This window comes from Puntigrus tetrazona, chromosome 10 (genome assembly GCF_018831695.1).
Source record: "Puntigrus tetrazona isolate hp1 chromosome 10, ASM1883169v1, whole genome shotgun sequence".
NCBI lineage: Eukaryota > Metazoa > Chordata > Actinopteri > Cypriniformes > Cyprinidae > Puntigrus > Puntigrus tetrazona.
The window spans coordinates 6,460,046-6,487,746 of NC_056708.1; the positions used below are offsets into that span (position 1 = coordinate 6,460,046).

The 27,701-nt window shown below is 36.3% G+C and overlaps 1 protein-coding gene across 3 annotated transcripts; it reads right to left on the reverse strand.

The window, feature by feature from the left end:
- Window positions 1–142: 142 nt before the first annotated feature.
- LOC122352455 (zinc finger matrin-type protein 4-like) lies at window positions 143–27,679 on the reverse strand. 3 transcript variants are annotated; one of them, XM_043249863.1, is made up of 7 exons: window positions 27,539–27,679; window positions 23,698–23,799; window positions 17,741–17,830; window positions 12,598–12,754; window positions 7,129–7,353; window positions 3,834–3,930; window positions 143–1,175 (listed from the first exon to the last, which is right to left on the reverse strand). In XM_043249863.1, exons 2-7 carry the CDS (start codon window positions 23,797–23,799, stop codon window positions 1,160–1,162), a joined length of 687 nt encoding a protein of 228 aa, XP_043105798.1. In that variant the 5' UTR covers window positions 27,539–27,679; the 3' UTR covers window positions 143–1,159. The 3 variants fall into 3 exon arrangements, with proteins under 3 accessions (XP_043105798.1, XP_043105797.1, XP_043105799.1); XM_043249862.1 differs by having other exon boundaries at window positions 7,129–7,374; XM_043249864.1 differs by lacking the exon at window positions 17,741–17,830 and having other exon boundaries at window positions 7,129–7,374.
- Between the last annotated feature and the right edge of the window lie 22 nt (window positions 27,680–27,701).

Sequence of the window (27,701 nt, forward strand, 5' to 3'; positions counted from 1 at the left end):
TGCCTCTCATTTCAGTACAAAAACAGCAGTGGCACTTGCTAAATAAGTGTGAATTAGCATCGCGACACTGTAAGTAGAGCGTTCATATCGACGGTGTGTAAGGCTTCATGATACTGTAACGTAAAGAAAACAGAACTACTAATTGCATTTGCGTTAGAATTGTTTTATTCTCTAGGATGTCATTTCTAAGACACAAAACAGTATTTTAATAATAAACAATGCTAGCAACCTAGCTTCATTTTTAGAAGCCATTATCGTTTTGGGGATAATTCGATTATTTTGGCTGTTTTTTTTTAATGGAACAGCGCACAAACGGAAATCAGCAGCATTCAGTCCTCGGTGAAAAGCACTAAAATGACCCCATCTCAGCAAAGTACAGCATGATAGCGGACTATTAACTTTTTCATCTCAGTAATGCTTCCTTATAGTAATCTCTCGGGGTTCTTTCTACTACAGTCACTGCGAGAGATAGTAAATAGTTCATTTTCTATCTATTTATACGGCAGCTAATGCATTTGCTGAATATTTCGACTGACAAGTCACTGGAAAGTCTTGCTGAAGCAATGGCGTTTTTTAAAAGAAAGGTGGATTAAAAACAATTATCGTCCTTCAGTTCATTATTTTTACTAGTGTGCTGATTAAATTCAACTTCAAAACGTTGACAAGTTAACGTCATCCGAGAGCAATCATCCCAGACTCCCAAAATAAAACTCCAAAACCTCTTTAGTGGACTACAGAGAGCTACAGCATACCAATGACTTTTTCATTTTAATACAAAATGTTCATTTCTTACACGCATAAATTAAAAATGCATTTAAATATGAATTACCATTACAATTACACCACATTAAAATAAAGCTATAAGTGTGTCCGTTTGACATGCCTTAAATATGTACATTAAATTGTTCGGGATGTGCATGTTTTTTTCCACCTTTTATGTACAAATTTAGCCAAACGCACTTGTCCGTTATCCATTATCGCTGTTCGGGTCTCTGTCTGCTCTTGTAGTGTCCCCATATCGCTGTCATAAACACAGTAGATCAAGAGAATATGAACTGATATCACTGTCATGTGGCGTCTTAAAATGGCCTTGACTTCCACGGACAGATCCTCGAAACGTTTCAAGAGCAGTGATGAAATAGAGGAGCTCCGTCAAACTTCATTTGTTCTTCAAGCTGAGAAAGAAGCAAAACGGATTTATGTGTCATGACATTGTTAAAAAAGTTAAGCACAGTTTTTACGTTATAAAAAAAGCATATACATTTCATCATGTTACATTACTACTTTCAGTCCCCTTCACTCTGGCTAAAATGGTATCTAATTTGAGCAAACAAAAGAACAAGAAAGTACTAAATAGTACTTTGTTGTAGAATATTTTGATCCCTTACAATTATTGAGCTTGTGTTTTGGTATAATTTACACTCAATACTTTACTACTGCATACTGTTATATAATGTACTACAATACTATTGTGCAGATAACTGTCTCTGTTTGCAATAAATAGTATAAATAACAGACAATCTTGCTGTTTTAACATAGTGTGAATAGAATCTAATTGCTATTTACGGAATTGTTCATATCTTTCAGTTTTTTTATGCGTTTTGTTGTTTACGTTCATTGTTTACATGCAACTTAAAAATATTTCACCAATAAGCATTTTCTTTGGTAATTTCATTAACACTGAGGTGAAGTGTGTGCGTGACGAGTGACCCGACCAGAACTCCAGCAGCGACACTCGTCGCTCTCTTACTGATCTGTCATCGATTTTCCAATTCCGGTGTTCGGCACAAAACTGCCGGCAAACGCTCAATTGAGCCGAGCCCGAGAGATTCGGACGCTGGCGTCCAGACAGATTTGTGACTCTTTGCACTCTGTCGAATGATTAGTGTTTTTGAGGTCAACGGAGAGGGGGCTCAAAGATGAAACAACAAAAAAAAGCGTGAAATGTAGGCGGCGGAAGACCAAATTGAGGAAAGGACTGCTTACCGAACGTATGTAAAAGCTCTCATTTTGTACCGTGATAGCACTGAAAGTGCAATTTTGTCAAATATTGAAACACTAAACATTACCAAACGTCAGGGATCATATGAATGATACTTTGTTTTAAAGGGGTCATAGGATATGTGTTTTCCTTTTTTTCTTCGGAGTGTTACAAGCTGTTAGTGCACAGATAAGATCATCGTGTTACGGTAAGGGGCGTAAAACGTTTTCGTCACATGCTTGAGGTGTACAGCCAATCACAGTGCGCTGAATAGCTGGCAAATCAGAGCACACCTCGCTTTTTTAGAACAATGATCTTTTGTACAAATTGACCTGTTTCAGGAAGGCAGGGCTTGTGTGCAAAGCATGTGGCAAATTATGTGCTTTTTGAATATTAAACTACGTAAACGCATTGCATTACATCAGATACACAAAATAATGTTCTTTTTAGCAACCCCTTTAATTTATGACGCCTATCATTTTGAATAAGATGTCTCCTTTGTGAATTGATTGAACAATTCACACAAAATGAATGAATTAGGCATATTTTTTTCAGTTTGGCATGCCAGTTGATCAAAACAAGTTTAAATGATCTAAGGAAAAAATCTCAATGCGTGGATATCGCCAGTAGATCCCCTGCAGTGAATGGGTGCCGTCACAGAGAGAGTCCAAGCATTTGATAAAAACATCATAATAATCCATAAATAATCCTCGCACACCAGTTCATCAATTAAATTAATGCAAGCTAAAATAAGACTCCTTAATGTTCCTTCAAACAGTGAAAAAGTAATTTCGTCTGAATCAGGAGAGAAATATGCACAGATCAAGAAATGTGAAAACAGTTGTGAGAGGTTGATGCGAGAAGACAACAAGAGATGTACTTTTTCACTGCATTATTATAGATTATGTACTCATATTTTGGCCAGAATAATGGTTTAAAATGAATGAGTAATCTTGATGGATTTGTTTCTTATTAACATGCAGCTTTGTCTTTATGTCTTTAAGTCACGGACTGTAGTCGTGTGGATTATTGTGACGCTTTTATCAGACTCTCATTCCGACGGCACCCATTCACAGCAGAGGATCCATTAGTGAGTGATGCAGGAAAAAAAAGTTTGGATGAAGAAATAAACACATCCATATCCTAGATGGCCAAAGGGTGACTGCGTTTTCAAAAAAATGTTTTGGTGAACTATTCCCTTAAAACCCAAAACAGCTCCGTTAATGTCTCGGCCTCAGGGTCCCATCCATCGAGGGTCGTCCTTGTGTGTGCCGCTTCTTGTGCATGCATATGAACGCATCTCATGATGAGAGGGTGGAATAATGCCACTGCATGCCACTCCGTGACAGCTTGGACACGCCTGGCGGTTCCCATCATGCTCCTCACGTTCCTTCTGCCTAATTAACATTCCACGCAGCCCAACACGCTATGCTTTGACCTTGCCTGCTCCGCTGCTGCCTCCGCATGGAAACTGTGGGCCGTACGGTATCGTGAGGACATGGTCCAGTCAGGCGGGATATTGATTCTGAGCAGATATTGATCGCATATACAACACTCCATTAACTTCATTCGCATGAACATGATGCAAGTTAACACCTCGCGCCTGCTGATGAGTACTGTTTGTGCGCAGTTTCATTCAGGGGCAATTTCGGGAATTGTTACACCCAGTATTTGAGTGTCTGTCATGAGCGATTGTATTCGTGATGGGCGACTCTTATTACGCTTTACTGCAACTTGCGTTTTGTGCAGAGACGTACTTTCTCCCACATTATCATTATGCGATTGACTGCTGGTTACCTTTGGTTCTGGTCTCTTTTTTGTCTCCGAATGAGATGCGGTTGATGATACTCACTTGTTCTGGTGTTTGGAGCCATGCAGATGTGCGTGGTATTGTGCCACGGAGTTGAGCGTAACACTGCAGACCTCGCATGTGTGACTCCGCTTCAGGCCTGAGAGCATGCATAAATATAAACACATATATTAGACTAGCTATGTTAGGTCTAACAGTAAATGCCCTCAGATCTTGTCAGAGGGTAAATATGATGCCATATTTAGACAAACACCTAGAGACAGCTACAGAACCCTGAGCGTTTGACCATTTCTTCACTGTGCATGAATTACCTTGCTATTCTTTCTCAACCTAAATAAATAACATAATGGTGAATTGGTGAACATGTCTTTTTCATTCTAAAATCAAAAGAAGAAAAAAGAAATTCAAGTATATTTAAAAGGGCCAGATTAAGGACAATTTAATGCATAAAAAGATATATGTAGTTGTCAAAATACAGTGTGTATATATATATATATATATATATATATATATATATATATATATATATATATATAGATTTAAACAGATTTTTAATCTAATATTAAAAAACATTTTTAATAATATTATTTAATATATTAATAATATTATTTAAAAAATTGTCTAAAAGGATGTCTACTGAGATGATTTAATAACAAAAAATAAAAAGTTAATTAGCTGTATATATTTATTATATTAATATATAATTTTTTTTTTTTTCTAAAATGATTCATGAAATGTGTACATACTAATGAGAGTAACCATTGAGGCTAATTACCAAAAAGAAAATATGCATAATTATCAAAAAATAATGTTAAATACATAATACTACTATTTCTACAAATAAGTGTAATTTTTCTTTATGCAAAATATGATGTTAAAGTAATACATGAATTATTCGGCACGCCTCGGGTGTGCATTATTTTTCTAATAATTTAACGGCCTGGAGTCAGTTATTCTGCTTATACTACCATTGCCACATCTCAAGACATCGATCATAATATATATTTTAAGGTATTTGTCCGGTTTTTGTACTTAAAACTAGCATTATTTCTTCTGCATCTCATCCAATGCCTCTGTTGTTAATTCGAAAATTAAATTTTTGACCTACTAACAGACGCTTGAGCTGTTGATAGCAGACTAATGCGGTCAAAGAGCTGCCTGAAACTACGTTCAAACAACTGCACATGTTAGAACGTTTATCAGCCAATCAGATTCAATCATTCAACGACCCCGTAGTGTGTGTGTATATATATATATATATATATATATATATATATATATATATATATATATATATATATACACACTTGACTAGTTTTCGTGTCATTTACTCCTGAAACACAAACATGTCTGCTCCAGTAAACAAATTAAGCATGAAACCAAATATATATTCCTCCTTCACACATAAACATAAGCTTATGTCCACATATGACTCATATATTCAAGCAGCATGTCTGTTTGTGTAACCATCTAGCAGATGATGTGATTTACCATTGAAAGATGGGTGACGTTAAATGACCCTGACATATGCCATACGACCCCTGCATATGCCACAAAGCAAGCACCTCCTCTGTTTAAACGAGAAGAATCCGTTGTTATCCCAGTATCCAGGCAATCAGGCCAGATAATGAACGGAGGCTCATCTAGATGCCTCATCAATAACATTTACCACGGATCTATATTCAATCAAAGCCACAGATTACGTTGGCCTCGACTTCCCAGCCACAGCGCCTCAGCATTTCTTTGGCATTGTGCGCATTCAATGATTAAAAACACATAACAGAAGGGGCCGTGAAACGCGCTGATAAGTCGTATCCTCCCACAGCTCTGTCTTCCTACACCAAATCTGTCCTCCGCCTCTAACTAGGACAGACCAGTAAATTATAAGCTTGTGCGAAGCTCGGAAAATCAGTCGCTGACTTCCTGTGAGGTGGGAAGTCTGATGAAATCGCTATAAAATGGGATTCGATCACCGCTGAACGTCGATTCGGCGTCCTGCTGTTAGGGGCGCAAACTTTTTTTAGTCAACGTTATCAGACAATTGCTAATTAGCAGAAATAGCACGTCAAATGCTGTTCTATGTTTGCAGAACAATTTGGCACTCCACAAAAATAGAGCGTGTTTTATAATCCAGTGAGTGCTTGTGCTATTATTAGTGAGTGAAGTACTGGGAAGCCTTAATGAAAACTGCAGCAGTGAGTCATATTTCTGAGTCACAAGCGTTGACACGAGGGACAGGACACTTTACAATCCGAATCTAAATCCAACATTTGTCCAAACCGCAGCTGGTACGCACCTCCCACCAAGCGGTTTCCAGTCCCTCTATGCGTCTAAACTCACCAACGAGGTGGCTTTGTTGTCTGCAACCTCCGCCGTTGTCGGTTTGTTCGGCGGGCAAAGATTTTGCGCTCGGGGAGGCTCTTTGTCGCGCCATTAATTACCTATTGATAACTGCCCCCAACGAAAGCTCTTTAGCTAGATGCTGAATAATGCAAAACTTTAATGAAATGCCTGCTTGTGGAAAGACTCTAAGACCGTTAAAATGCCTCTACTGAGGCCTGTAAAACAGGATGGTCAATGCTAAAATGATATCTGTACTTAAACCGTGACATTTACGGCGGGGTTATTCATGTGCCATTACCACAAACTGATTAAAACAAACATTGTTACAATTGAATGTGCTGTTTTAAAGGGACAGAGCACCCAGAAATTAAAGCTCGGTCATCATTTGCTCACCTTTATTTGTTCTAAACAATGCAGAACGCAAAAAAGGCACCCTTGTGTGCGAAATGCAAACTTTTAAAGAGATATTTCACCCAAAAATGAAAAGTCTGGCATTAATTACTCCCTCTCATGTCATTCCAAACCTGTAAGAACACAAAGTAAGATATTTTTGATGCATTCTAAAAGCTATCCCAAGGCTCCCAAGGCTCAGAAACATTTATTTCCTACAAAGAAATTACAACAAAGCTTATGTCAACGAACCACAGTTATGCAAAAAGCGACATAAAGAAACATCAAATGAAAGTTTAATTAGTGAACTCTTATGTTCACTAATTCTGATTTTTTTTGAATGACTTCTTTGCATTAATTTTATTTTTATTACTTTATTTTCATCACTCAAAGCTGTGGCTTCAGAAGTCTTGAGGAAAAATTATTTTATGGTTTTATAATTTTATGCACTGGATTTTATGGTATTTTGCATCATGTGCACATCCTAAAACCATTGTCCCACAGCAGAAAAGACTCAAACACTGTATGATCAAAGAATCGCTTTTAATTCATGTTTGGGTGAACTACCCCTATCTGTGTTTTGTCAGTTCCTCTCATAACGTACCGTTTAGATCATCTCCGTCCTCCAGACGTTCACCCAGCTGCGCGAGGAGGTTAGCTTGGGCTGCGTTTTTTTTGTGCTTCTTGCCATCGTAGTGCTGTCTGGCCATGCCGGGGTTGTTGAACCAGGCCTTACACATTTGGCAGTAACGGTGTGAGAGTCTGCCATGTATGGAAAGACTTCCCGGCGAGTCTTCAGTCACCATATGCTCCGAATTGGCTGTCGCCTCTGTAAAGAGGGCATAGCAGACTTAGTATATTAGTATACTTAGTAAACACCTGATAAATTGAGCCTTAGCATTCATTAAGTCACAGTTCTCAATCCAGCATGCATTATATTATCTTTCCCTCCATTTCTACCAATTATTATTCTACATTCTAAAGAAAAAAAAATACAAAAAACAAAGAAAACGAGCAAAAGTAAGATTTGTTTTTATTAAATCTTGTGCAATATACCAACACAAGTTAACAGCCGACCTTAAAGTTATAATGGCATATCCATTTCTCATTTTATTTACCAGTACCCAGTCCACAACAGCAGGTGCGTGACAGCATTAATAACACATATTAGAATTTCCAAGACATGTGTACGTGATTCAATTGACATATTTTGCTTGCGGTCTATCTCCGCTGTCAAACTACGAGGCACAGGCTCATGTCAGTTTGAAGTATTTCACGGGTAAAGGGCGCAAATTAGGAACAGGCGACGTCTCCTGTGGCTGCAGCTTAATAAGATGCATTCTGAATCTCACGACACTAACATGATGAATATGGTTCATAAACAGACGGGAGGTAATTTGTCTCGTGCTAGCAGATATAAGCTTGTGTTTTCCTTGAAATGAGAACGAGGGACGTTTTTACCCCGTCTAATTATACTCAGTCATAGTAAACGACAAACAAGAGACTACACTGACAGCGAGCACAAGTCACAACGTATAAAATAGGAAGGGTGGATGGCACAAATGGGGCATCTCTTGGCTCTTCCGCGCTTTTTCAAGTGGAGGATAGATGACACTGGCAGCTCCACAAGTGTATTTATAGAAGGTATCAAAATAACTAGATAATACGAAGCATTCTCTTTCCTTTTTTCTTCTTCCTTCTGTCTCAATTTTCATCCAATTCCCTGAGGGTTGTTTTCATTATAACACATAATCAGAGTGTGATATGAAACCACCGTGACAAAAACAGTGGGATCTGAGACCACAAGTGAAAATGTTTAGCTTTTTTTTTTTTTTTTTTTCACAATTTCATATGTACACGTGTTTTCATCGCAAATTATGGTATCGGCATAACAAATCGAGAATGAGAATTAAGAGCTTTTGAATTTCTTGGTATTTCATTCATATTTGTATATTTCTCTGCCATTTAAAAAATGGATGTACTGCGATAAGCAGCAAAATCGCACACATTTCGAAAGGTTTGCGCATGCTGTTTAGTAGACTGTTTCTGAGTACTGTCAGAGAGGCGAGCATGTGAAGATGGTGCTCAAATGACCGCGATTTTAATGGTAAAAGACTACAAAAATGCTACAAAAAAAAAACGGTTAAATAGTTGAAACTAAAAAACTGAAATAGACATTTCAGACAAGTTTACTGTAAAAGAATGCAAGGAAAATGTAAAGAAGAGAAAAAACTAATGCGTTGCATTTGAAATTCAATGTTTTTCTTTGAAAAAAACGTTTCTTCTTAGTTTTTTAGGGTTGTATGTTAAATCTAATGTTGTTAAATTCAGTTTAAAGTCTGAGTGAACCAGAAGTTTGCGACCGGTTTTACTTCCGTATTGTTAAGTATTTTCGAGAGAAACATAATATAGTTTTTTTCCACTGCAAATTGATCGGATGTAGTAAAGTAGGCTTTTCATTCAGAAATGAACACTGACAGATAGAGGGGCGTGGTTAATGATGTCATGCTCATGCCCGAGTGTCAAACTGATGTCATCAGAGAAGGCCCGGCATTTTTAGATTTGGATTAAAGATTACGAAGGCAAACTATTTTTTTCTAGATTGCCTTGCTCATAACAAAAAAAGCAACGTGAGGTAACAAAATAACCGTTAGTCAATTTTGGTTTCAAGTGGACTTTAATGCGTCTCACCACGACGGTGTTTAGTGTTTGTGTGAATGACAATGGAGGAATACTTAAATATGATATATTAAATTGATTGTACTAAAGAGGCAAACAGACACAGCAGGTGCTCGTAATACCAGATTTCAATCATTGCTCCAAACAGGTACAAGCTAGGAAGGACTTTTTTTTAAAGATGAAATTGAATAGTGTTGAAGAGATGGGTTTGCAGCTGTATTTAACCTTTTGGCCTTCAAAAATCTGAAAAAAAAAAAAAAATCATACCAACTTTTAAACGTAAGGATTGTAAAAGGGTGCAGGTGCTACAGATCAACATGACTCCATAAATCCATGCGTTATCATTTGAAGCTTTCATAACATCTCGCACAAACTAGCTTTACAGTAATGGTGTGGATTTGCAGTGCAGCGGTTTGGTCAGTTACTCGATAATAGCAATGACACTCGAGGATGATTTAATCAAATTATATCCTCATCTGTATTCCGGCCTTTCAGACCATTTCAGCTGTATCTTTTACACCTTATCGGTATTATCATAAATGTTGAAGAGTTATATAAGGTCTCACTTAAAAACAAGAAACTTTTCAGCTCATCCTCAATAACTCCAGTTCAATGAAAAATCCCCATCAAGATCGTTATGGCGACAGAAGCAGCCGAATAACGCTGAGCTGCTATTATGACTGCTGAACAAACAACAAAGGACAGTTTCTCGAACCCTATTACGGTTACTGATAGTTTTTAATGGTGTTGCTTGGTGATGCTTGCTATTTGGACAGACACTTTAAAAAGCACGTAACTCGTCCCGCACCATTTGTGCCGTGGACATAAAGGCACGCTAAATCATACGGCTTGTTGATGAGCGCTACGCCATTGCTTTCTGAGCGACCGCATGTACGACTGGCGAATGAATAAACAGGTTAAACTAAGTATTTTGTGGAAAATTAACAAATATAGGCTTGCGAATGGATTTTACCTCATGCATTTTGCATCATGCAATTCGCTTCTTTGCGAGTTTTGTCATGAGAGGAAACTGCGATGAATGAGACATCAAATGAAGCGTAGTCGTGGTCATTTGTTACAGCAGCATCTCAGAGATCTCAAAAAACGTTACTACTTACTACATATTGTTTAACCATAGAGGATCTAACAGTGAAAGTGTGAACATGTTCGGGAAAGAGTCATGACTCTAGTTAGTTGGTGGGTAGGCAGTCAGTTACACTGTTATACTGGAAAAACAAACTGAGAAATGGAGGTTTTCTATTATTTGATTTGTTTCGGCATATATATGCAGTCATTCTGTATTGTGCTCTTTCCATTTTTTTCTCCTTTTTGGGTCATTTCGCACCTTGGGGTGTCTTGGCCACACACAATTATGCACGCTAAGTGAGTCAGTAATGTGTTGTTCCTGCTGCAGGCCCAGCTTTTATCATAAACATGCCACAGGCGACAGCCTTGAGAACATAAACCCCTAATATGCCTAATGCACTCAACATCCGAATGAATAAAAAAACAGGACATTCAGCTGCGGCAGGATTTTTTTTTTTACATTTTCTAAAAAATGTAAGTGGTGCATACACATGCAAAAGTCCCCGCCATGACACTACTGTAGGGTGTTATGGGCGGTGGTCAGGGCAACAAGTCGCCTTGCTAGTACTGGTTTGGACAACCTTTTTGCCTTTACAACTGGATTCACCGCATTCATTGCATGCCTCGCATTCTACAAGGTGACAGATACATGGTAGCATCATGTTTTTGCTGCACATCCTAGAAGAAAAAGTAGGTTCTTTAGATGTTAAAGAAAGGTTCTTCACATGTTAAAGGTTCTTAATGGAACCATTTAGAGAAAAAAGGTAGTAAGGAGTGTAAGGGGGCCAAAGTGCGCAAAGATTAAAAATATCTACCTACCATTACACCACCACAGGCCTGAACAATTGATACAAAGCAGGGCGAATTCATGCTTTCATGTTCTTTACACCTAATTCTGACTTTACTACCCAAATCTTACAGCAGATATAAAGACTTCACCAGGCAACCTTTTTTTCCGATCTTCTATTGTCCAATTTTAGCGCAATTTTAGCATGTGCAAATTGTATCTTAGTTTCCTATTCTTAGCTGACGGGAATGGACACAGTTTGGTGGAGTAACTAGTTACATGTAATGGCGTTATGTTGATTAGTTACAAAATAGTTGAGTAAAATGTGTAATTTATTGAGTTACTAATAAAAATGTTAATACACACATATACATATAGATATATGCAATTCATTCAATTTCCGCGACACAAGAAAACACAGACGGATTGGTGGAATCCAGTCATAAAAATGTAATTTAGTGTATAATATGAAATGTCACAGAATATTGCAATTTTTTATAGGTTAGTACACTTGTATCAAAACACAATATAGAAGTGTATATGAATTTTAAAAAAACATAATAATAGAACTTATTTTATAACTGCCTGTGCTTTATTTTTTTTTATTCTTTAGTTTTTCTGTCATATGCAAAGATTTGATCAGTATCATAGCTATTAAACTAGTTCTTGATTTGATTTCAATTTTGTATTTAAGCTCAGAATGATCTCGGAGTAAAACGTGGTACTAAAGTCTGATTTTGTGGTGGCTGTGGCTTATATTTAATTGGCAGTCAAGGAGACAGTGTTTCATCCAAAGTATCTTAAATTGTGTTTTCCAGAAGACGAACAAAGCTTTTATGGCCTTTGGTTAAATGGTTAGGTGATTAATGACAAAATATTCATTTCAGGGTGGAGTTTTTAATTCAAGTGATAAAGGGTTTTGAAAGTTTGACAGTAATCAGTGTTGAGTCCTACTGTAACGTTAACCCTGTCAGGTTTCAAAATGACTAACAGTTGAAAATATTTGTTAGAAATAATAAAAAAAAAAAAAAAAAAAGAGGCAAAAAAGAATCAGTAACATTAACAAAGCAATTGAAATAATTACACTACGTATTACATTTTAAATACTGTAACTTGTATTTATAGGGACAAACAACATCTTTTGTACCTAGCCAATTACATACGATTGGCTGATCACATATTTGGATTAACAAGCAATTTAAAATGTAGGTTTAGGGATAAAAACCCCCCAAAACATTCTCTTAATTGCGAGTAGTAGTCATATCATATCTCATACCATAACTCATCAAACATCAGTAATCCATAATAACTTAATAATGAACTCGTTCTCAAGAATAATTGCCTCATTATCTCATATTCAGAGTCCATCCATGGTTGAACGGGTCACTTCCCCGCTGGCTGCTTAGGACGTCATACACACGTAAAGCTCATTTAAGTATGAATACTGACCTGGGAACAGCCTGGCCTTTAAGTATGCCTATTTAGACAGTGTGAACCTGATCTTAGATCAGCACCCCCTACCTTTAGATGTGATGGCAGGTGGCTCCCCCAGCAGTAGTCTCAGTCTCTTGGCGTGGATCTTGCCCTGGTAGTGCGACTGGGCCACCACCGCCGAAGTGAACGACATATTGCACAGCGTGCAGCACTTGTTCTTGTCCACGTCTCCCTCCGCACTGCCCTAGAATGAACAAAGGCAGACACATACTCTGATATCCTTTAACCGGGACCATTTATCACTTTCAGCTAATAATACAGGAGAACAGGATGATTTATGAAGCAAATGTGTTATTATAACTTTAAAAGGGAGATATGAAATTTGGCTGTCAAATTGGCAGATGTGGGTCGCGCTGTGGAGAAGTAATTTACAAATTTCTAAAAATGGTGTAGCGTATATATTCTACTTTCTGCACTGATGCAACTGCTCAGAGTTTCTTATATTGACTGATATTGGCTCTGAGCGCTGTTGGGGAACTTACTTGGGAACTTTAGCTCGCCAAGCTAAAAGTTAATAGTTACTTAAAGTGCAATAAAATTACTCTTTGAAAAAGTTGTTAGATGTTTTGCATGGAGATGCATCTACACTGAGTTGCAATATAATTACATAAATATATTCAGATATATAATAAATTATAATAAATATATTTATATATTAATAAATATATTAATATATAATAAATTCCCAAAATATAGTGGTTGAAATGCAAGTAATTAGAGCAAAACTATGTTTATGTAAATATATTTCAACTTGTATATTTAGCAACATATTTGTGGTAACTTTTACTTTTTTTATATTTTGCTATATATTTAAAGAATGTAAAATATATTACAAATATATGTGAAATACACACACACACACACACACACACACTAAATAAAATAATTAAAAACTAAATATGTAATTATTTATATATATATATATATTTATTTATATATATATATATATATATATATATATATATATATATATATATATACACTGTACTGCTAAAAGTATTGGGTCACCCCCTTCCAATGAACAGGTTTAACTACAGGACACAATGCATCTGTGTATAAGGCAAGGTTAAAAATAAATGACTGATTCAGTCAGTTTGGAAGAACTTGCCTGGTCTGCATAGAGCCAACTCCTAATCCCTGCTGAACACCTTTGGTGTGACCTTAAATGCAGTCCTAAAGCCAAAAGCACATCACTAAACCCCAATGACTTATTTTGTAGAAAAGAAAAAGGCAAATGCCAAAATTGTGGCAACAAAGATGGAAACATAAGTCATGTATTTAAAAATTTATTTCCATCTCAGTTGCAACAGTTTTGGAAGTGTCTAAAATGACTGCACCGATACGTAAAAGCCATTGGTGTTTGGTGATGAGTTTTTGGCTCAAGGACTGCATTTTAACATTTTAAAGTCACACCAGAGGTGTTCAGCCAGGAAGAGTTGGCTTTATGCAGACCAGTCAAGTTCTTCCACACTATATATACAGTCAAGCCCAAAATGATTCATACCCCTGGCAAATTCTGAATTAACGTTACTTCTCCCAAAAGGTAAGACGATGTACAAGAATTATTACTCATCTTTTATTTACGTTTGAACAAAAAGTGGCCAAAATGATTCATACAAACTGTCACAGTCTATAGGAAAATCCAACGTTCTATACCATTGCATATAGTCCAAGCTGATGTAAAGCGTCCCAATTACCCTGATTCATTGGGAACAGCTGCTTTAATCAGCTCAACAGGAGAAAAAACAAAAGCTCTCCGCCATTGCTTTGTGGACAGTCATGACTAAGACAAAGAGCTCACTGAGGACCTGGGGTTGCACATTGTGGCTTCTCGCGAGGGCTATAAGACCACATCTAAATGTTTCAGTGGCTACAGTGCAAAGTATTACTAAAAAATACAAGACATTCTGCACTGTGAAAAATCTCAGAGGACGTGGTCAGAAGCCAAAAGTGACACCTGTGCAGGCCGGGAGGATAGTGAGAGAGGTAAAAAAGAATCACCACCAAGGCCATCCTGATGATTCTGGGCTCCGCTGGTGGCAACATCTCAAGGCAGACAGTCCAATACACACTGCACACCGCTGGGTTACACGAACGCAAACCAAGGAGGACACCACTTATCGCCTTATCTGGAAAAGCCCTCTTGGCCTTCGCAAATGCAAAGAAAGAAGACTTTTGGTCTTCTGTTTTATGGCCAGATGAAACAAAAATTAAATTTTTTTGGGCCACAACGATGTAGCTTTCATTTGGTGTAAAAAGGAGAAGCCTTCAACCCTAAGAACACCATCCCCACTGTCAAACATGGTGGTGGGAACCTAAGGTTTTGGGGGTGTTTTTCAGCCTGTGGACCAGAGAACCTAATTACAGTAAAGAGCACCGTGAAAAAGGAGCAATACATCAAAATTCTCAACAACAACATCAGACAGTCTGCAGAGAAACTTGGCCTTGGGCACCAGTGGACATTTCAGCATGACAACGACCCAAAACACACAGCAAAAGTGGTGAAGAAATGGTTAGAAGACAAAAACAATCACGTTTTGCGAGACCCTCCAACCTGAAAGAGTTGTAGCTCATCACTAGGCATAAATGGGCAAAAATACCAGTAGAGACATGCAAAAAGCTGGTCAACAAGTATAGTAGGCATTTGATTGCTGTAATAGCTAATAGGTTTTTTATTGATTTATTGAGAAGGGTATGAATCATTTTGGACATGCTGCTTTTTGTTTAAATGTAAATTCAAGATTAGTAATAATTTTTTTTCCACGATGATGCACACAGTCATTTCCATTAAAAAAACTTGTTGGTTCAATGAAAGTAACTTAAAGTCAGAACTTGCAAGGGGTATGAATAATTTTGGGCTTGTCTGTGTGTGTGTGTGTGTGTGTGTGTGTGTGTGTGTGTGTGTGTGTGTATATATATATATATATATATATATATATATATATATATATATATATATACAGTATATATATATTTATTTATTTATTTTCACATTCTGGCATACATGTGATCACATACTCAACTAATCACTAAAATCCAAGAAATTATATAACTATTTATATTACTTTAATGATCATAGCAAGGATCAGCAGTGAATATAGTTATAAAAACTACATTTAAAATGCCATTTAATTGCAATGATCTGATTCTGTGAAGTATTTGTGAAGTATTTCTTGGTTTTTGTATGTGTAAATATAAATATGAACCATCTGAACGAGTGAATCAGAACGTCTCTCCCCTGCAAAAGAGGATGATTGAAATGAACAACATTTGATTATTGCTATGTTGCTATTGCTACTTGTTGGCTAAAGTAGCTTCTTATAAAAGCTAATAAAATCAAGCTGGGTTCTGTTAGCTATTAGCAGCACCACTGTGCTATTCTCTCTTTATAGGTACATCAGCTCCTCAGTTCAATATATAAATCAATGGTCAATATCCTAAGTGCTAGGGAAGTGACTGCAAGGTCAACGTCATGCAATAAACATGCAGGGCTAGAGAAGGTTAGTCGGCTTTATTTGACTTCAAAAAAACATTATAACAATCTATGAACTCATTTAATGTCAAGAAATGAAAATTTATTCTTTCCTTGCCTTAAAACAAACAGCATAATGAGACCCTCATTGACTTTCTGAGCATTAATTGTTTTGTAAGCCTCGCGCTTGAACTGAGGTCTGTCTTTTCTGCTGCAGGCATCGATCTGTGTCCCCTCATTCTGCTTCTTGTTATTCCTATCCTGACACGCCATAATGTCTTTATTTACTCTCCCGAGGGAAAAAAAGACCTCAACAACATCCAGCTAAACCGAAAACACCCATTTAGCCATTGACCTTGGCTGGAGAAACGCACCATAGCAAACATAGCGTCTTAAACTGACTGAGTTTACACTGTGAGAAAAAAATACACGAGGAGCAGAGACTCTTTTGTTTTTAGATGCTTTATATGTGTTTCTCTGTGGGTTAGTTCACTAGTCTGTTATTTTAATTAAAATAGCCAAGCGTTATCTAATGCTGATTTAGTGTAATCAAAATGTGGTTATATTAGAGGAAAGGGTTTTAAAGAAGTCTGCAGTTGGGCTTGAGACAAGAACACACAGAGGATGCCATCACGGGACTGAGCAAAGTTTGTGAAAGAGAGGAATAACTAGGGTAAAACACAGGTGCAGGCAATAATTATATTTATCTGGAGAAAACATAACAGTCTGTATTGCCATCTGCACCCCACAACACCCCTTGTTCCCGGTGGAGCAGTTCTGACATTCCCTCAAAAAGCTTGAATTATTACATGAATCAGATCTAAAATTGTGTGAACTGGCAACCATGACTATGTTTGTGGCATTTGAACTATATGAGCAGACCATTGAAGTGCTTTGATAATGGTCTAAAATTTATATAAATTGTCAAAAAAAAAAAAAAAAAAAAAAAAATATATATATATATATATATATATATATATATATATATATATATATATATATATATTCATATATAAATTAAAAATGTAACAGTATATAATGCAATGTAAAAAAATTACATTACAATATCTATTACATTATAAATTTTAATTAACCTATTATTATGATATGACAAATAAAATTTGCATTTAATTGATTTATAATTAATGTAAATATTGTTTAAATTAAATTGTATTCATTTTATTTTTTCATTATTATTAATTGAAATATTTTAAAATGTTGAAAAAGCTTTAGAAATAAACCATGTGAGACTGTCACGGCTTTAGGTTTTTATGCAAGTTGCTTTGGTTAAAAACATTTGCCTAAGAACAAAACTAAAGGCATAAAATATTCCAAATATATCTATTCCAACCCATTTTATATGACATTAACAACATTTACAAGCCCTGTGTGACATGAACTCAGCTTGTCATGTGAAGCATGTAACAAAATGAACTGGATCATTCTTCGCACTCCTTAAAGATCCACTTCATCGCTACATCCCAGTGATAGCCTGAGATGTGCGAGGTGTGGGACTGGGCAAAAGTGATAAGCTCAGACGAGCAGGTCATCCATGCCAGTCATTATGTTTTCCTGTGGTAGCTACATCTGGGTTCCTCGACGGAGTAATGAAACTGCAGGCTTCGATTGTTAAGCTTGGAATGAATGCTAGTCGTGAATGCATGTGCATTAAATGCCCAGGTGCGCTTCTTCACTTACATTGTCTGTTCGGAGCTTCTTTGCAGGGCATCCACCATCCATCGGGTGTAACATGTAATACAGACGCACTTTGTTTGCATGCTTTCGACTCTGCAAGAAAACGGGACAATATATGAGGTGCATAGCGGCCATATTCAAGTGTTGACAGAAAAACAACCCACTATTGATTATCAGACTAGCCATGCCAGGACCCGAAAAGTTCTCACGAGAGCTACAGGAAGCAGATTACGGGCCACTGCTTTGGTTTCTCAGAGCTTGATATGCCTCACTCTAGGCTGAGAGTGACCGCTCTGGTGGGTGGAGAAAGGTCCATATTGATTGTTGTGCAGCAGATGAATGGCTGTCCGTATGAAAAGTGAAAAGGCACCAGAAGAGTAATCCTTCAATGCATTATCAACCAACCAGAGAGATTTCTGCCCCAAAACAGTAAATCTGAATGAAAGTAGAGTTATTTCTCCCTTTAAGTCACCTTAAACTAAAGGTTTTGTAAGAAAAGGTTTTTAAAAGGCACATAGATATTAATTATTATACATAAAACTGGCTTTCTTTTATCTGGGAATTTTGCAGTATGTTCTCTTTTCCTCAATGTAAGTCCTAAAGTGATTTGGTCGACTCACACATACGCTATATCTACTGAAGTTAATTTGAAAGACAATTCAGTTTCAGTGTTTATTCAGTAATCTACTACTTTATAAACTAAAAATGGCAGGTATTGTGCAATTTCAGTATAATGCTGTGCAATTTCAAATAAAGATTGTCTTTTATATTGCTGCAGTACTTAATGTCAAAATAAATGATTAAAAGAAAGAAAATGTACTCTGTGTTAACTTAACAGTGTACCTTCTACCCACAATTTCTGTGATGTTTTATTTGGGTATTGTTTCTTACTGTTTAGGACTGTCAGTAATATAAAAAGGTTTAATTATTCTCATTATTTCTGACATATCTTACATAGTAAGGAAAAATAAGCCATATTAATATTAAATTTAGTGAATGTGCTAATATATTTTTTATTAATCGTTTATTTTAAAATTGAAATGTTTAAAATATAATTTTAAGTACTGTGTATATGTATTATGTATATAAAAGCACAAACATACAGTATATACAGTATTTTGAAAATATTTAAATGTGTATATATATATATATATATATATATATATATATATATATATATATATATATATATATATATATTCATATTTTCCTGAAATATATACATCCAGGCGTAAATGTGTGTGTGCATGTGTGTATATATATATATATATATATATATATATATATATATATGTGATATAAACTTTATTTTGGGTGATATACATATATATTTAGAAAATATTTCCATGTTTATATTGTTATATTTTATATTATATATATAAATATATTTTATAAAAATAAGTTTATATATATATATATATATATATATATATATATATATATATATATATATATGTTTATATTGTGTTTATATTATATCTATGTATATATAATCTATAAATAGGATACACACACATATTATGTACAATTTTATTTTGGATGCAATTAATAAAATTAAATATAACTTTTTTTAAATATAATGAATTTTTTTTTACTAATTTATCCAGATTTTTGTTACTCTATGTCCACTGTATGGAAAACAGCAGCATGAGCATTCAACTAAATATTTTCTTCTCAGTTTATGACAGATCTCACACATTTTAGCAAATGTATTAACATTTCCTATTTCTCTCATTTGAAGCAATTCCAATATCACTTGCAGTTATTCATGGGATACGTATTTAAGTCATTTCATCCTTTCATAGTGCTGTTTTAGCTCATATTCATTTTTACTCTACGGAAAACCCCGAACGTTCAGCTTGTCAGGAATGTCAGGTTTGCATTGATTGAATATAGGCTGCGCTGCTCCTTTCACAGCTGAGAAGAACTGTTACAATAATTCGGCAAACACTATTACTAAAGCTGTGTGCATTTAGTCAAGCGGGCCTTGTGTCGGGTCCGTCTGAACCACTGATATTCCACTCGAACCTGGGTTCTCATTCACTAGAGTAAATGTTCAGGAGCTTGGAAATAGAGCAGCGAGGTGCTAATTGACCCGGGTCACTCCTGATAACATCACGTCGTGTTCAGTCATCCCTGAGGCCTTTCCTCTCTTGTTGATCTGATCATTTCAACCCACTGACACAATATCAGGCCACCGACCCTCAATAGATCAAACTGACTTTTCTGAATGCATTTACCCAGTGACGCTACGACATCCCAGAAAGGCGGTTCTGATAAACGCTTGGCATCGATCCTAGCTGTCTGTTCTGCTGTAATAAGCGAAGCGTCCAGGGCTGGCTCTGGCTTTGTTCGTTCTAGTAAGCTGGACTCTCCTCAGCGGGGTGGTGGCACACGGATCGCTCTCATTAAATGCATGACCACACAGCCTCATCGCTCTCTCTCCAGCAAACTTCTACCGTCCTCATTATAGCACCGACCAGCTGACAATAACAAGCTTGCACCTCAGGGCTTTGTTTTCTGAATTCTGCGAGGAAAGAGAAAGAAAACCAAAAGCAGATGTGTCACCGTGTTGTAATGGGGAAACTGCAGAACGTCCTGTAAAGCGCAACTCGCGTTCGTTTTCAGTATTTTCAGCAATAACGATATAAACCTAAACCAGTATAAGCTCTGAAGATGTCGCGGCTTTTGAGAAACTGAAAAACCGTACTAGACTATAAACATGAAGAAAAAGCCACTTATCACAAACGTCGCTGTTACCAAGGAGTCAAATGAAAAAATAAACCCATGCAGTGACTGTGTACTCCTTACATACCAAAATGACATACTGTAGTGTTTAACTACATTTAAGAGAAAAAAACTGAGATGATGTGAGAGATTTTACATTTCATCATCCTATATATCAACCTTTTTCAAGCTAAATCTTAGACTATTTTTTTAAACCAATTTCCTATCATTTAATCATCCTTCCAAAAACTTTTTATTATCATAATTTTTAAGGTATTTTACAAATAATATGCATATAATCAATAATTTTGCATTATACATAGTCAAAATAAGGATATCATTTCCTGATCATTTATGTCCTAACATTCAAATTATATACATATAATTTAAAATAAACATTTTATATGCAATATATTTAAAAATATCATTTTCTTTCCCCTTAAACTTTTTTTTACAGTGTGTAGTGGTATGATTACTTTCAAACATATAGCACTTTATACTCCTTGTTAACTATGGTGAAAATAATTAATAATTTTTTATTATAATTTTTAAAATCATTTCTGACTGAATGACATTGGCAATGGCAATACTTGTTGCAACGGGTAGTTCATTTTCTCAAGATGTTCTTTATATACATGGTTTGTTACCTTGTTGTTTCCTTTGCAGTTTCCTTTCTTTGATTCAGATGTTGATTCATCTTAAAAGTTGGTTGGTTTGGATCAGGGCTTCGAACTCTTTATTAAAAAGCCTACACTCTTAAAAAAAAAAAAAGAGATGGTTCTTTTAAAACCTTTGACTGAATGGTTCTTTATATGACGCTTTGAAGAACCTTTTAAGCACCTTTATTCTTTAAGAGCACATAGACATAATAAAAAACTTCCAGATCCACTTAGAAAATAATTAAGCAATAATAGTAATAAAAGTAAAAATCCCACCTAAACCTGACCTACTGTCAAAACCTAAATATGATCTTTGATTTGGAAATGCAACCAGTCCATGTCCTGCAAGATCTCATCCTGCGTGATCATGCCAAGCAACGAGAAGCTTCGATAAAATCTGAACTTCTCATGTTGAAAGTCTCGTCGATATTGCAGACGAGACCAGACCCTAGATTGGGTTAACAAGCTAACAGCTGGTTCTCAGCCAGTGCAAGTGTCGACCACATGGCTCCGTTCCCTCAGGAGACGGACAGCGACAGGCAAATTTAAGAGCCAGTAATGAAGACATCTCCACTCATGGCTGAGGTAATGACTTACAATGCAAGAAGCTGTCATCAACCACAGTCTCAGAGGATGCGTCAGATAGAACCGCAAAGACAAATACCAAGCATGCAAAAACCACCGTGCTACTCAAGCCAAAATGTCGCTCTTTTGGACAAACAGCCATATCGTATCTGATATCGTGAGCCCCAGCTGGTCTTGTGGCCTGGATGATTGTTGCGCAATATGAAGACCAACACATCTAATTCCTCAGGTCGTTTGATGAAATAGCGTGTGCTGAAAGCAGCGAATGAAGAACAGCTGGTTGTTTCTGAGACTTGCTGAGATTTTGAACTCGGTCTGACAAAGCGCAAACGCTAATATCCAATGCTATGTAATTATCTGACTCGGATCCTGCCTTCGCAAACTGCTCTGAAATTGCCAGGAATAATGTGGCTCCTATAGCGAGCTGCTGAGAAAAATTCGGGAGTTTTAAAAAGACAGAACGCTGACAATGCGCTGCTAGTGATCCATACGCGTCTAGATAATGGTGTATCCCACTGGGGTTTATGCATCAGCGAACCGTTAACCGATGCAAATAAACAAAAGCAATTACTTTTTTTAAATGTACTAAAATGCTTACACAAAGAGGGTAATTTGTGTACCCCCTCATGCTCTGTTAGTTTGTTGAAATTAGTCATGTGACTTGCGTTTGTGATGGTTTATTTGGGCTCCCAAGGTAGTGCCGTTTGTGCGCTATAGATACAAATATATAGAGAGAGATATATATAGACCTTAATATTGATTTCTCTGTATATATGAGGGTACATACCACTGTAGAAAAAGTTGCAGTAATATTTTTTATTCAGCAAAGAAGCGTTAAATTAAACAAAAGTGACAGTAAAGACATTTATTTTGGCAAAAATCTAATTTTTAAACAAATGGTGTTCTTTTGAACTTTCTGTTCCAACTTTCTATATCAAAAGATGTTTTTGATCAAATCCGACAGCTTTCTGACCCTGCATAGATATCAATGCAACTGACACTTTCAAGGCCCAAAAAGATAATAAAGACATCATTAAAATAGTCCATTGTTCATGACATCTGCGGTTCAACCTTAATTTTATGAAACGACCAGAATGCTTTTTGTGTTACAAAATAAATACATAATAATGACTTTATTCAACAACAATTTTTCTCTTCCTCTTTCCTAGATTTCTGGGCCTTAAATGTAGCTGCTGTCTATGCAGAGACACCGGCTACATTTAAGGCCCAGAAATCTAGGAAAAAAGAAAGGAACAATCAGAAAAATGTATTTGTGATCCTGAAAGGTTTTACCAATCAACCAGTAAATCATACACACCAGAATGGAAAAGTTAATTTTTCAGAGATTTCTCTTTGCCTTAGATATTTCTTTTAAAACTACTTTCAATGTAGTTTTCAAACTACAGTGCAAATACTTTTGCACTAATGAAAAAATAGACAAGTGAGACAGCTGTTGATATACAATAGCAGTACAGGGATATAAATGTGGACATTCTAATAGATTAATCTTGGAAGAATGAATAATAAATGCATGAGTTCATACTGAAATCTTGAGCCTTTTGATTGAGATATTGAGATCATCAGAGATTTCTCAAGAGAAAAATCATCAGAAGACATGCCCCAAACAATTTCATTGTTGCCTGGAAATTTTATTTTCATTTCTGATTTTTTTTCTTTCCTACGGGTAGGATTGTGGCATATCTATGTAGACATATCTCGCATATCTAGCTTGATATCACCAGAAATAAATGTATTTACATACCATGACTGATGGTGGGTGAAATTTATCCCCCTTTTTTAATTGCGTATGAATATTAGCAGCAAAAACCTAATTAACCTACTTATCTGCCCTCATTTAAGAAAGTGCGCAGCAGACCGTAGAGCATTATTGACAGCAGATCATATTAAACGGTATCAGTAAATGTTTATGCTTTATGTGACTGTGTGTGTGTGTGTGTGTGTGTGTGTGTGTGTGCGCGAGTTACTCACTTCATAGTGGGCGACTCTCTGTGACTCAGAGATAAGCTGAGCGCTGCACACTTTGCAGTAGCTGTCAGTGAATAACCCCGGATCCACTTCTGTAGATTTCATCTGAAGAGCAATATTATGACAATTAGTCATTTTTAAGCACGTAACATGATTGGTCACGCGTTCATTAGCAGTACCTAAAACTAGAAGTCTACGGGGACCATCTCAAACATCTTACGCTCGTTATTACGGACTTCTCAATAGTATAAAGGTGGAGAAACTAATCCAAACACAGCTTGATTTGCTTAACTAAACCATTTTTGGTGTATTTGTAAAACGATAACCTCGCCAACATCAATCATGTAAGATTTCATCGCTGTGACATTTTGAGTTTATCATACAGTGACATTCTTTGCGCAAACTGATGAAATCTGTGACATTTGGATTTGGCAAAGGGAGAGGGATGTTGGAGAGGAGGGGGTATAATGAGACAGACAAGAAGGGAGATAAATCTGGCACCGCTCCGCGTCAAAAGAGGCACCAACTTGCTGCTGTGCCTGGAGAAGAAAGCAGTGCGTACTTTTCAATGCTGATCTGGGACCATCTGACATTAACCTTATACTGACCTTTAATAATCTAGACACCGCGAAAAGATTGTGAGTCGTAATGAAGAATTTCTAATGACAGAATGAGCTGAGGTCATTCATTTGGCCCACACGCTCATTTGGAAAGCTCCTGGCACCCAGCAGGGATCTTAAAGGAATAGTTCACCCAAAAATTAAACTATGGCATAATTTCACTTACTTTCATGCCATTAAAATATGTAGATGATTAGTTTTTTTGGGCAGGGTTTATCAATGCAGATTTGGAGAAATTTAGCATAGCATTACATCATTGTCTCACCAATGGATCGTCTGCAGTGAATGGGTGCCGTCAGTATGAGAGTCCAAACGGCTGATAAAAAAATTACAATACTCCACAAGTAATCCACACAACTCCAGTCTATCAGTTAACATCTTGTAAAGCGAAAAGCTGTAAGAAACAAATCCATTATTAAGGGTATTTTTGCTTTGCATGATATGTGCATCTTTATCTTATGAATAAAGAACTCATATTTTAGTTTAAATTCTTATTAAAAAAAAAACGTAATTGTAGTATTTTAATAAAATTTGGTTGTATTTTTTTACACACACACACGCAGCTTATTGGTACACAAGACGTTTATTGATGGACCGGAGTCATTTGAACTACTTTTTGTGATGTTTTTATGAGCTTTTGGGGCTCTTTCTGATGGCACCCATTCAAACCACTGGTGAGACAGTGATGTAACACTGAATGTCTCCAATTCTGTTTGGATGGCCTAAAGGTGAATACATTTATAGCAAATTTGTATTTTTGAATTTTTTTCAAATTCATACATCATTGAACATCAATTTATACATCACTGACTGTCATTACAGACATGTATGACTTCTGTCTTCTGTGAAACACACACACACACACACATGCTTTTAAACGTTTTGTACATTAAAATTACAATCAGTTTGATCAAAAACAGTATAATGCTGGACCGCACTGAACCCATTGGACATTTTTTGTATTCAGTAGATGAAAGAAAGTCATTTGGGTTTGGAGGGCGAGCAAGTTATCACATTTTCCATTTTTGAGATGAATTCATTAATTCAGTAAGCATAATCAAATCAGAAAGTAACTTACTGTACAGTCCAAAAAGATCTATGAACACACAATGAGGCTGTTAAATAGTCTACAAAATGGGCTACTTTAAAAGAGGCATGTTTACTTAAAAAAAAATATAATCTGCAATTGTCCTGTTTTCTCGTGCTTTGATGAAGCTTTAGTCATTCGCAACCATTTTGAGATTATCATGGGAGATATTACGGTGCTCTAGATTCTACCAGATCTGAAGAAACAACTGCTTAGGGCTCATTTGTGATTCAAGGGCATTGCCAACTGACATTTGAATAATGATAAAAGAGTCTTATAAAAATAAAATTAAGGTTGTTTTCAAACCCTTTCTTCTCACCCCAGGGATACATTCAAACCATCTATATATCCCATAACTATTCCAGACAAGTTGTTTGCATGCAGAAATAATGTTTCAGAACGTGTGTGACCCTCTGATGCCCCCCAAAAACTAAATAACACCCTGCAGCATTCTTTACACCCGATAATCCGAAATCATTACTTCCAAAAAAGCCATCTATCCTCTCTCGAATGCATTCTCACGTATGCATTGAACTTTTGTGGTTAAAGATTTGCATGCAGCGTCCTCAAAAGTAAATAACAGAATTATGGGTTGAATTGAAACAACTGCCACTCCAAAAGGCCTTCTAAACGATAATCGATGCATGGTCAAACGGAGATCAGAATAGCAACTGGCCCTGCCAATTTAAGTAACCTTTAATTTAGACGTGCAGGACTGCTCCAGCCTGAGAAACCAATTGGGAATTACATCATTGATCAGACACCGTGTTTGAGACTTTAATTAGGACCGGGATTGACTTGCTCAATACTTATGATTTCCATCAGATGTCATTTGTAACCCCAAAGACAGTTTAGAAAGCCAACATGAAAGATCTCTTACGAATCACCCTGAAATAACTCTAATAAAAAGACCACATGGGAAAAAGGGAAGGTAAGAATTGAGCAGAAATGGTTTTCTGAAGAGATGGATCTTATCAGAGTCTCTCCTGTCAAAGTTAATCACATCAATAGAAGCTCTGGCTAACAAAGGCCTGAGCAGATGAGCATAACGCTCTTCTTTCATGTGTGGAAAAGTGATTGCTTGCCTCGCGTAAGCCCCAGAACCATATATTGATTTCCCCTAAGTTAGAAAAAAATGCAATTTCCATTATTTCAATGAATGTTATAATGGAGAATGAAGTGAGGAGAAAAAAATAAATCAGTGAAAGGAGGCACAGGAGAGCAGGTGCTTTCTTTTCATTCCTACAAAACCATCTGAGATGAGGACAAAGTTACCAGCGCCTATGACACACTCATTGAAGACAATAACTGAACTCAAGCACAAGAATATTCTAATATTAATGAAAAAAAGTCATATTCTGATTATGTGTGGGTCATAAAATCACCTGCAATATGATACACACCCTAAATCTTAATGTATCCATATCTGTTTAATATAACGATTTTACACTTAAGGTTCATCAGATTAAGATCAATCGTTAATATATTGACTGAAATGTAAATTATGTCATAATCTACTCACTGTAAAGTTTGTTGCAAAGCTTTTCTTCTGCTGCTGCTGAGCCCGAAAGATTTTGAAGAATGTGGATAACTAGAGTTTCTGGTTCTTATTGACTTAATGAAATGGCATTTAGATGTTTTTTTTTAATTCTGTGTAATTCAGTGGGGACCAGCAGCTGCTTGGTTACCCACATTATTGAAATTATATATGTTTTTTTTTTTTTGTTTTTTCAACAGAATAAGAGAATCTCATATAGTTTGAATACAGAGTACAGTTTACAAAGTATTACTTATACAGCAGGAACAGTTTCAGGGTGGGTAAATTATAATATAAAAGATAAAAAAGATATAATAGATAGATAGATAGATAGATAGATAGATAGATAGATAGATAGATAGATAGATAGATAGATAGTTCTATCTATCTATCTATCACTTTAAGGTGTTTCAATGAAATACTGAGAGTACTGAGATTAGATTTACATAAGCACTAAAAATTATAAAGTGTAACAGTTTCACAGAATAGTAGTATCAGTACAATAATGAACTCAAAAAAAAGTCTACTATGTTCAACTTCATGCATTATGAAGAACGAGAAACGCCGGACATTCGCGTACAAATGAAAACAGAAGCTTACTTTTAATTTCAAACTGTATCCCTGGTGCAGGTGATCGGGACAAACAGGCGGATGATTGTTGACCGTACAGTCCGTAGAGAGGGCGTGTGTAAGTGATGCTGAGCGTGCTGCGGGTCTGCTTCAGCTCCTCGCCGAGCTCCATGTTCAGAGGCTGCTCCCGCCC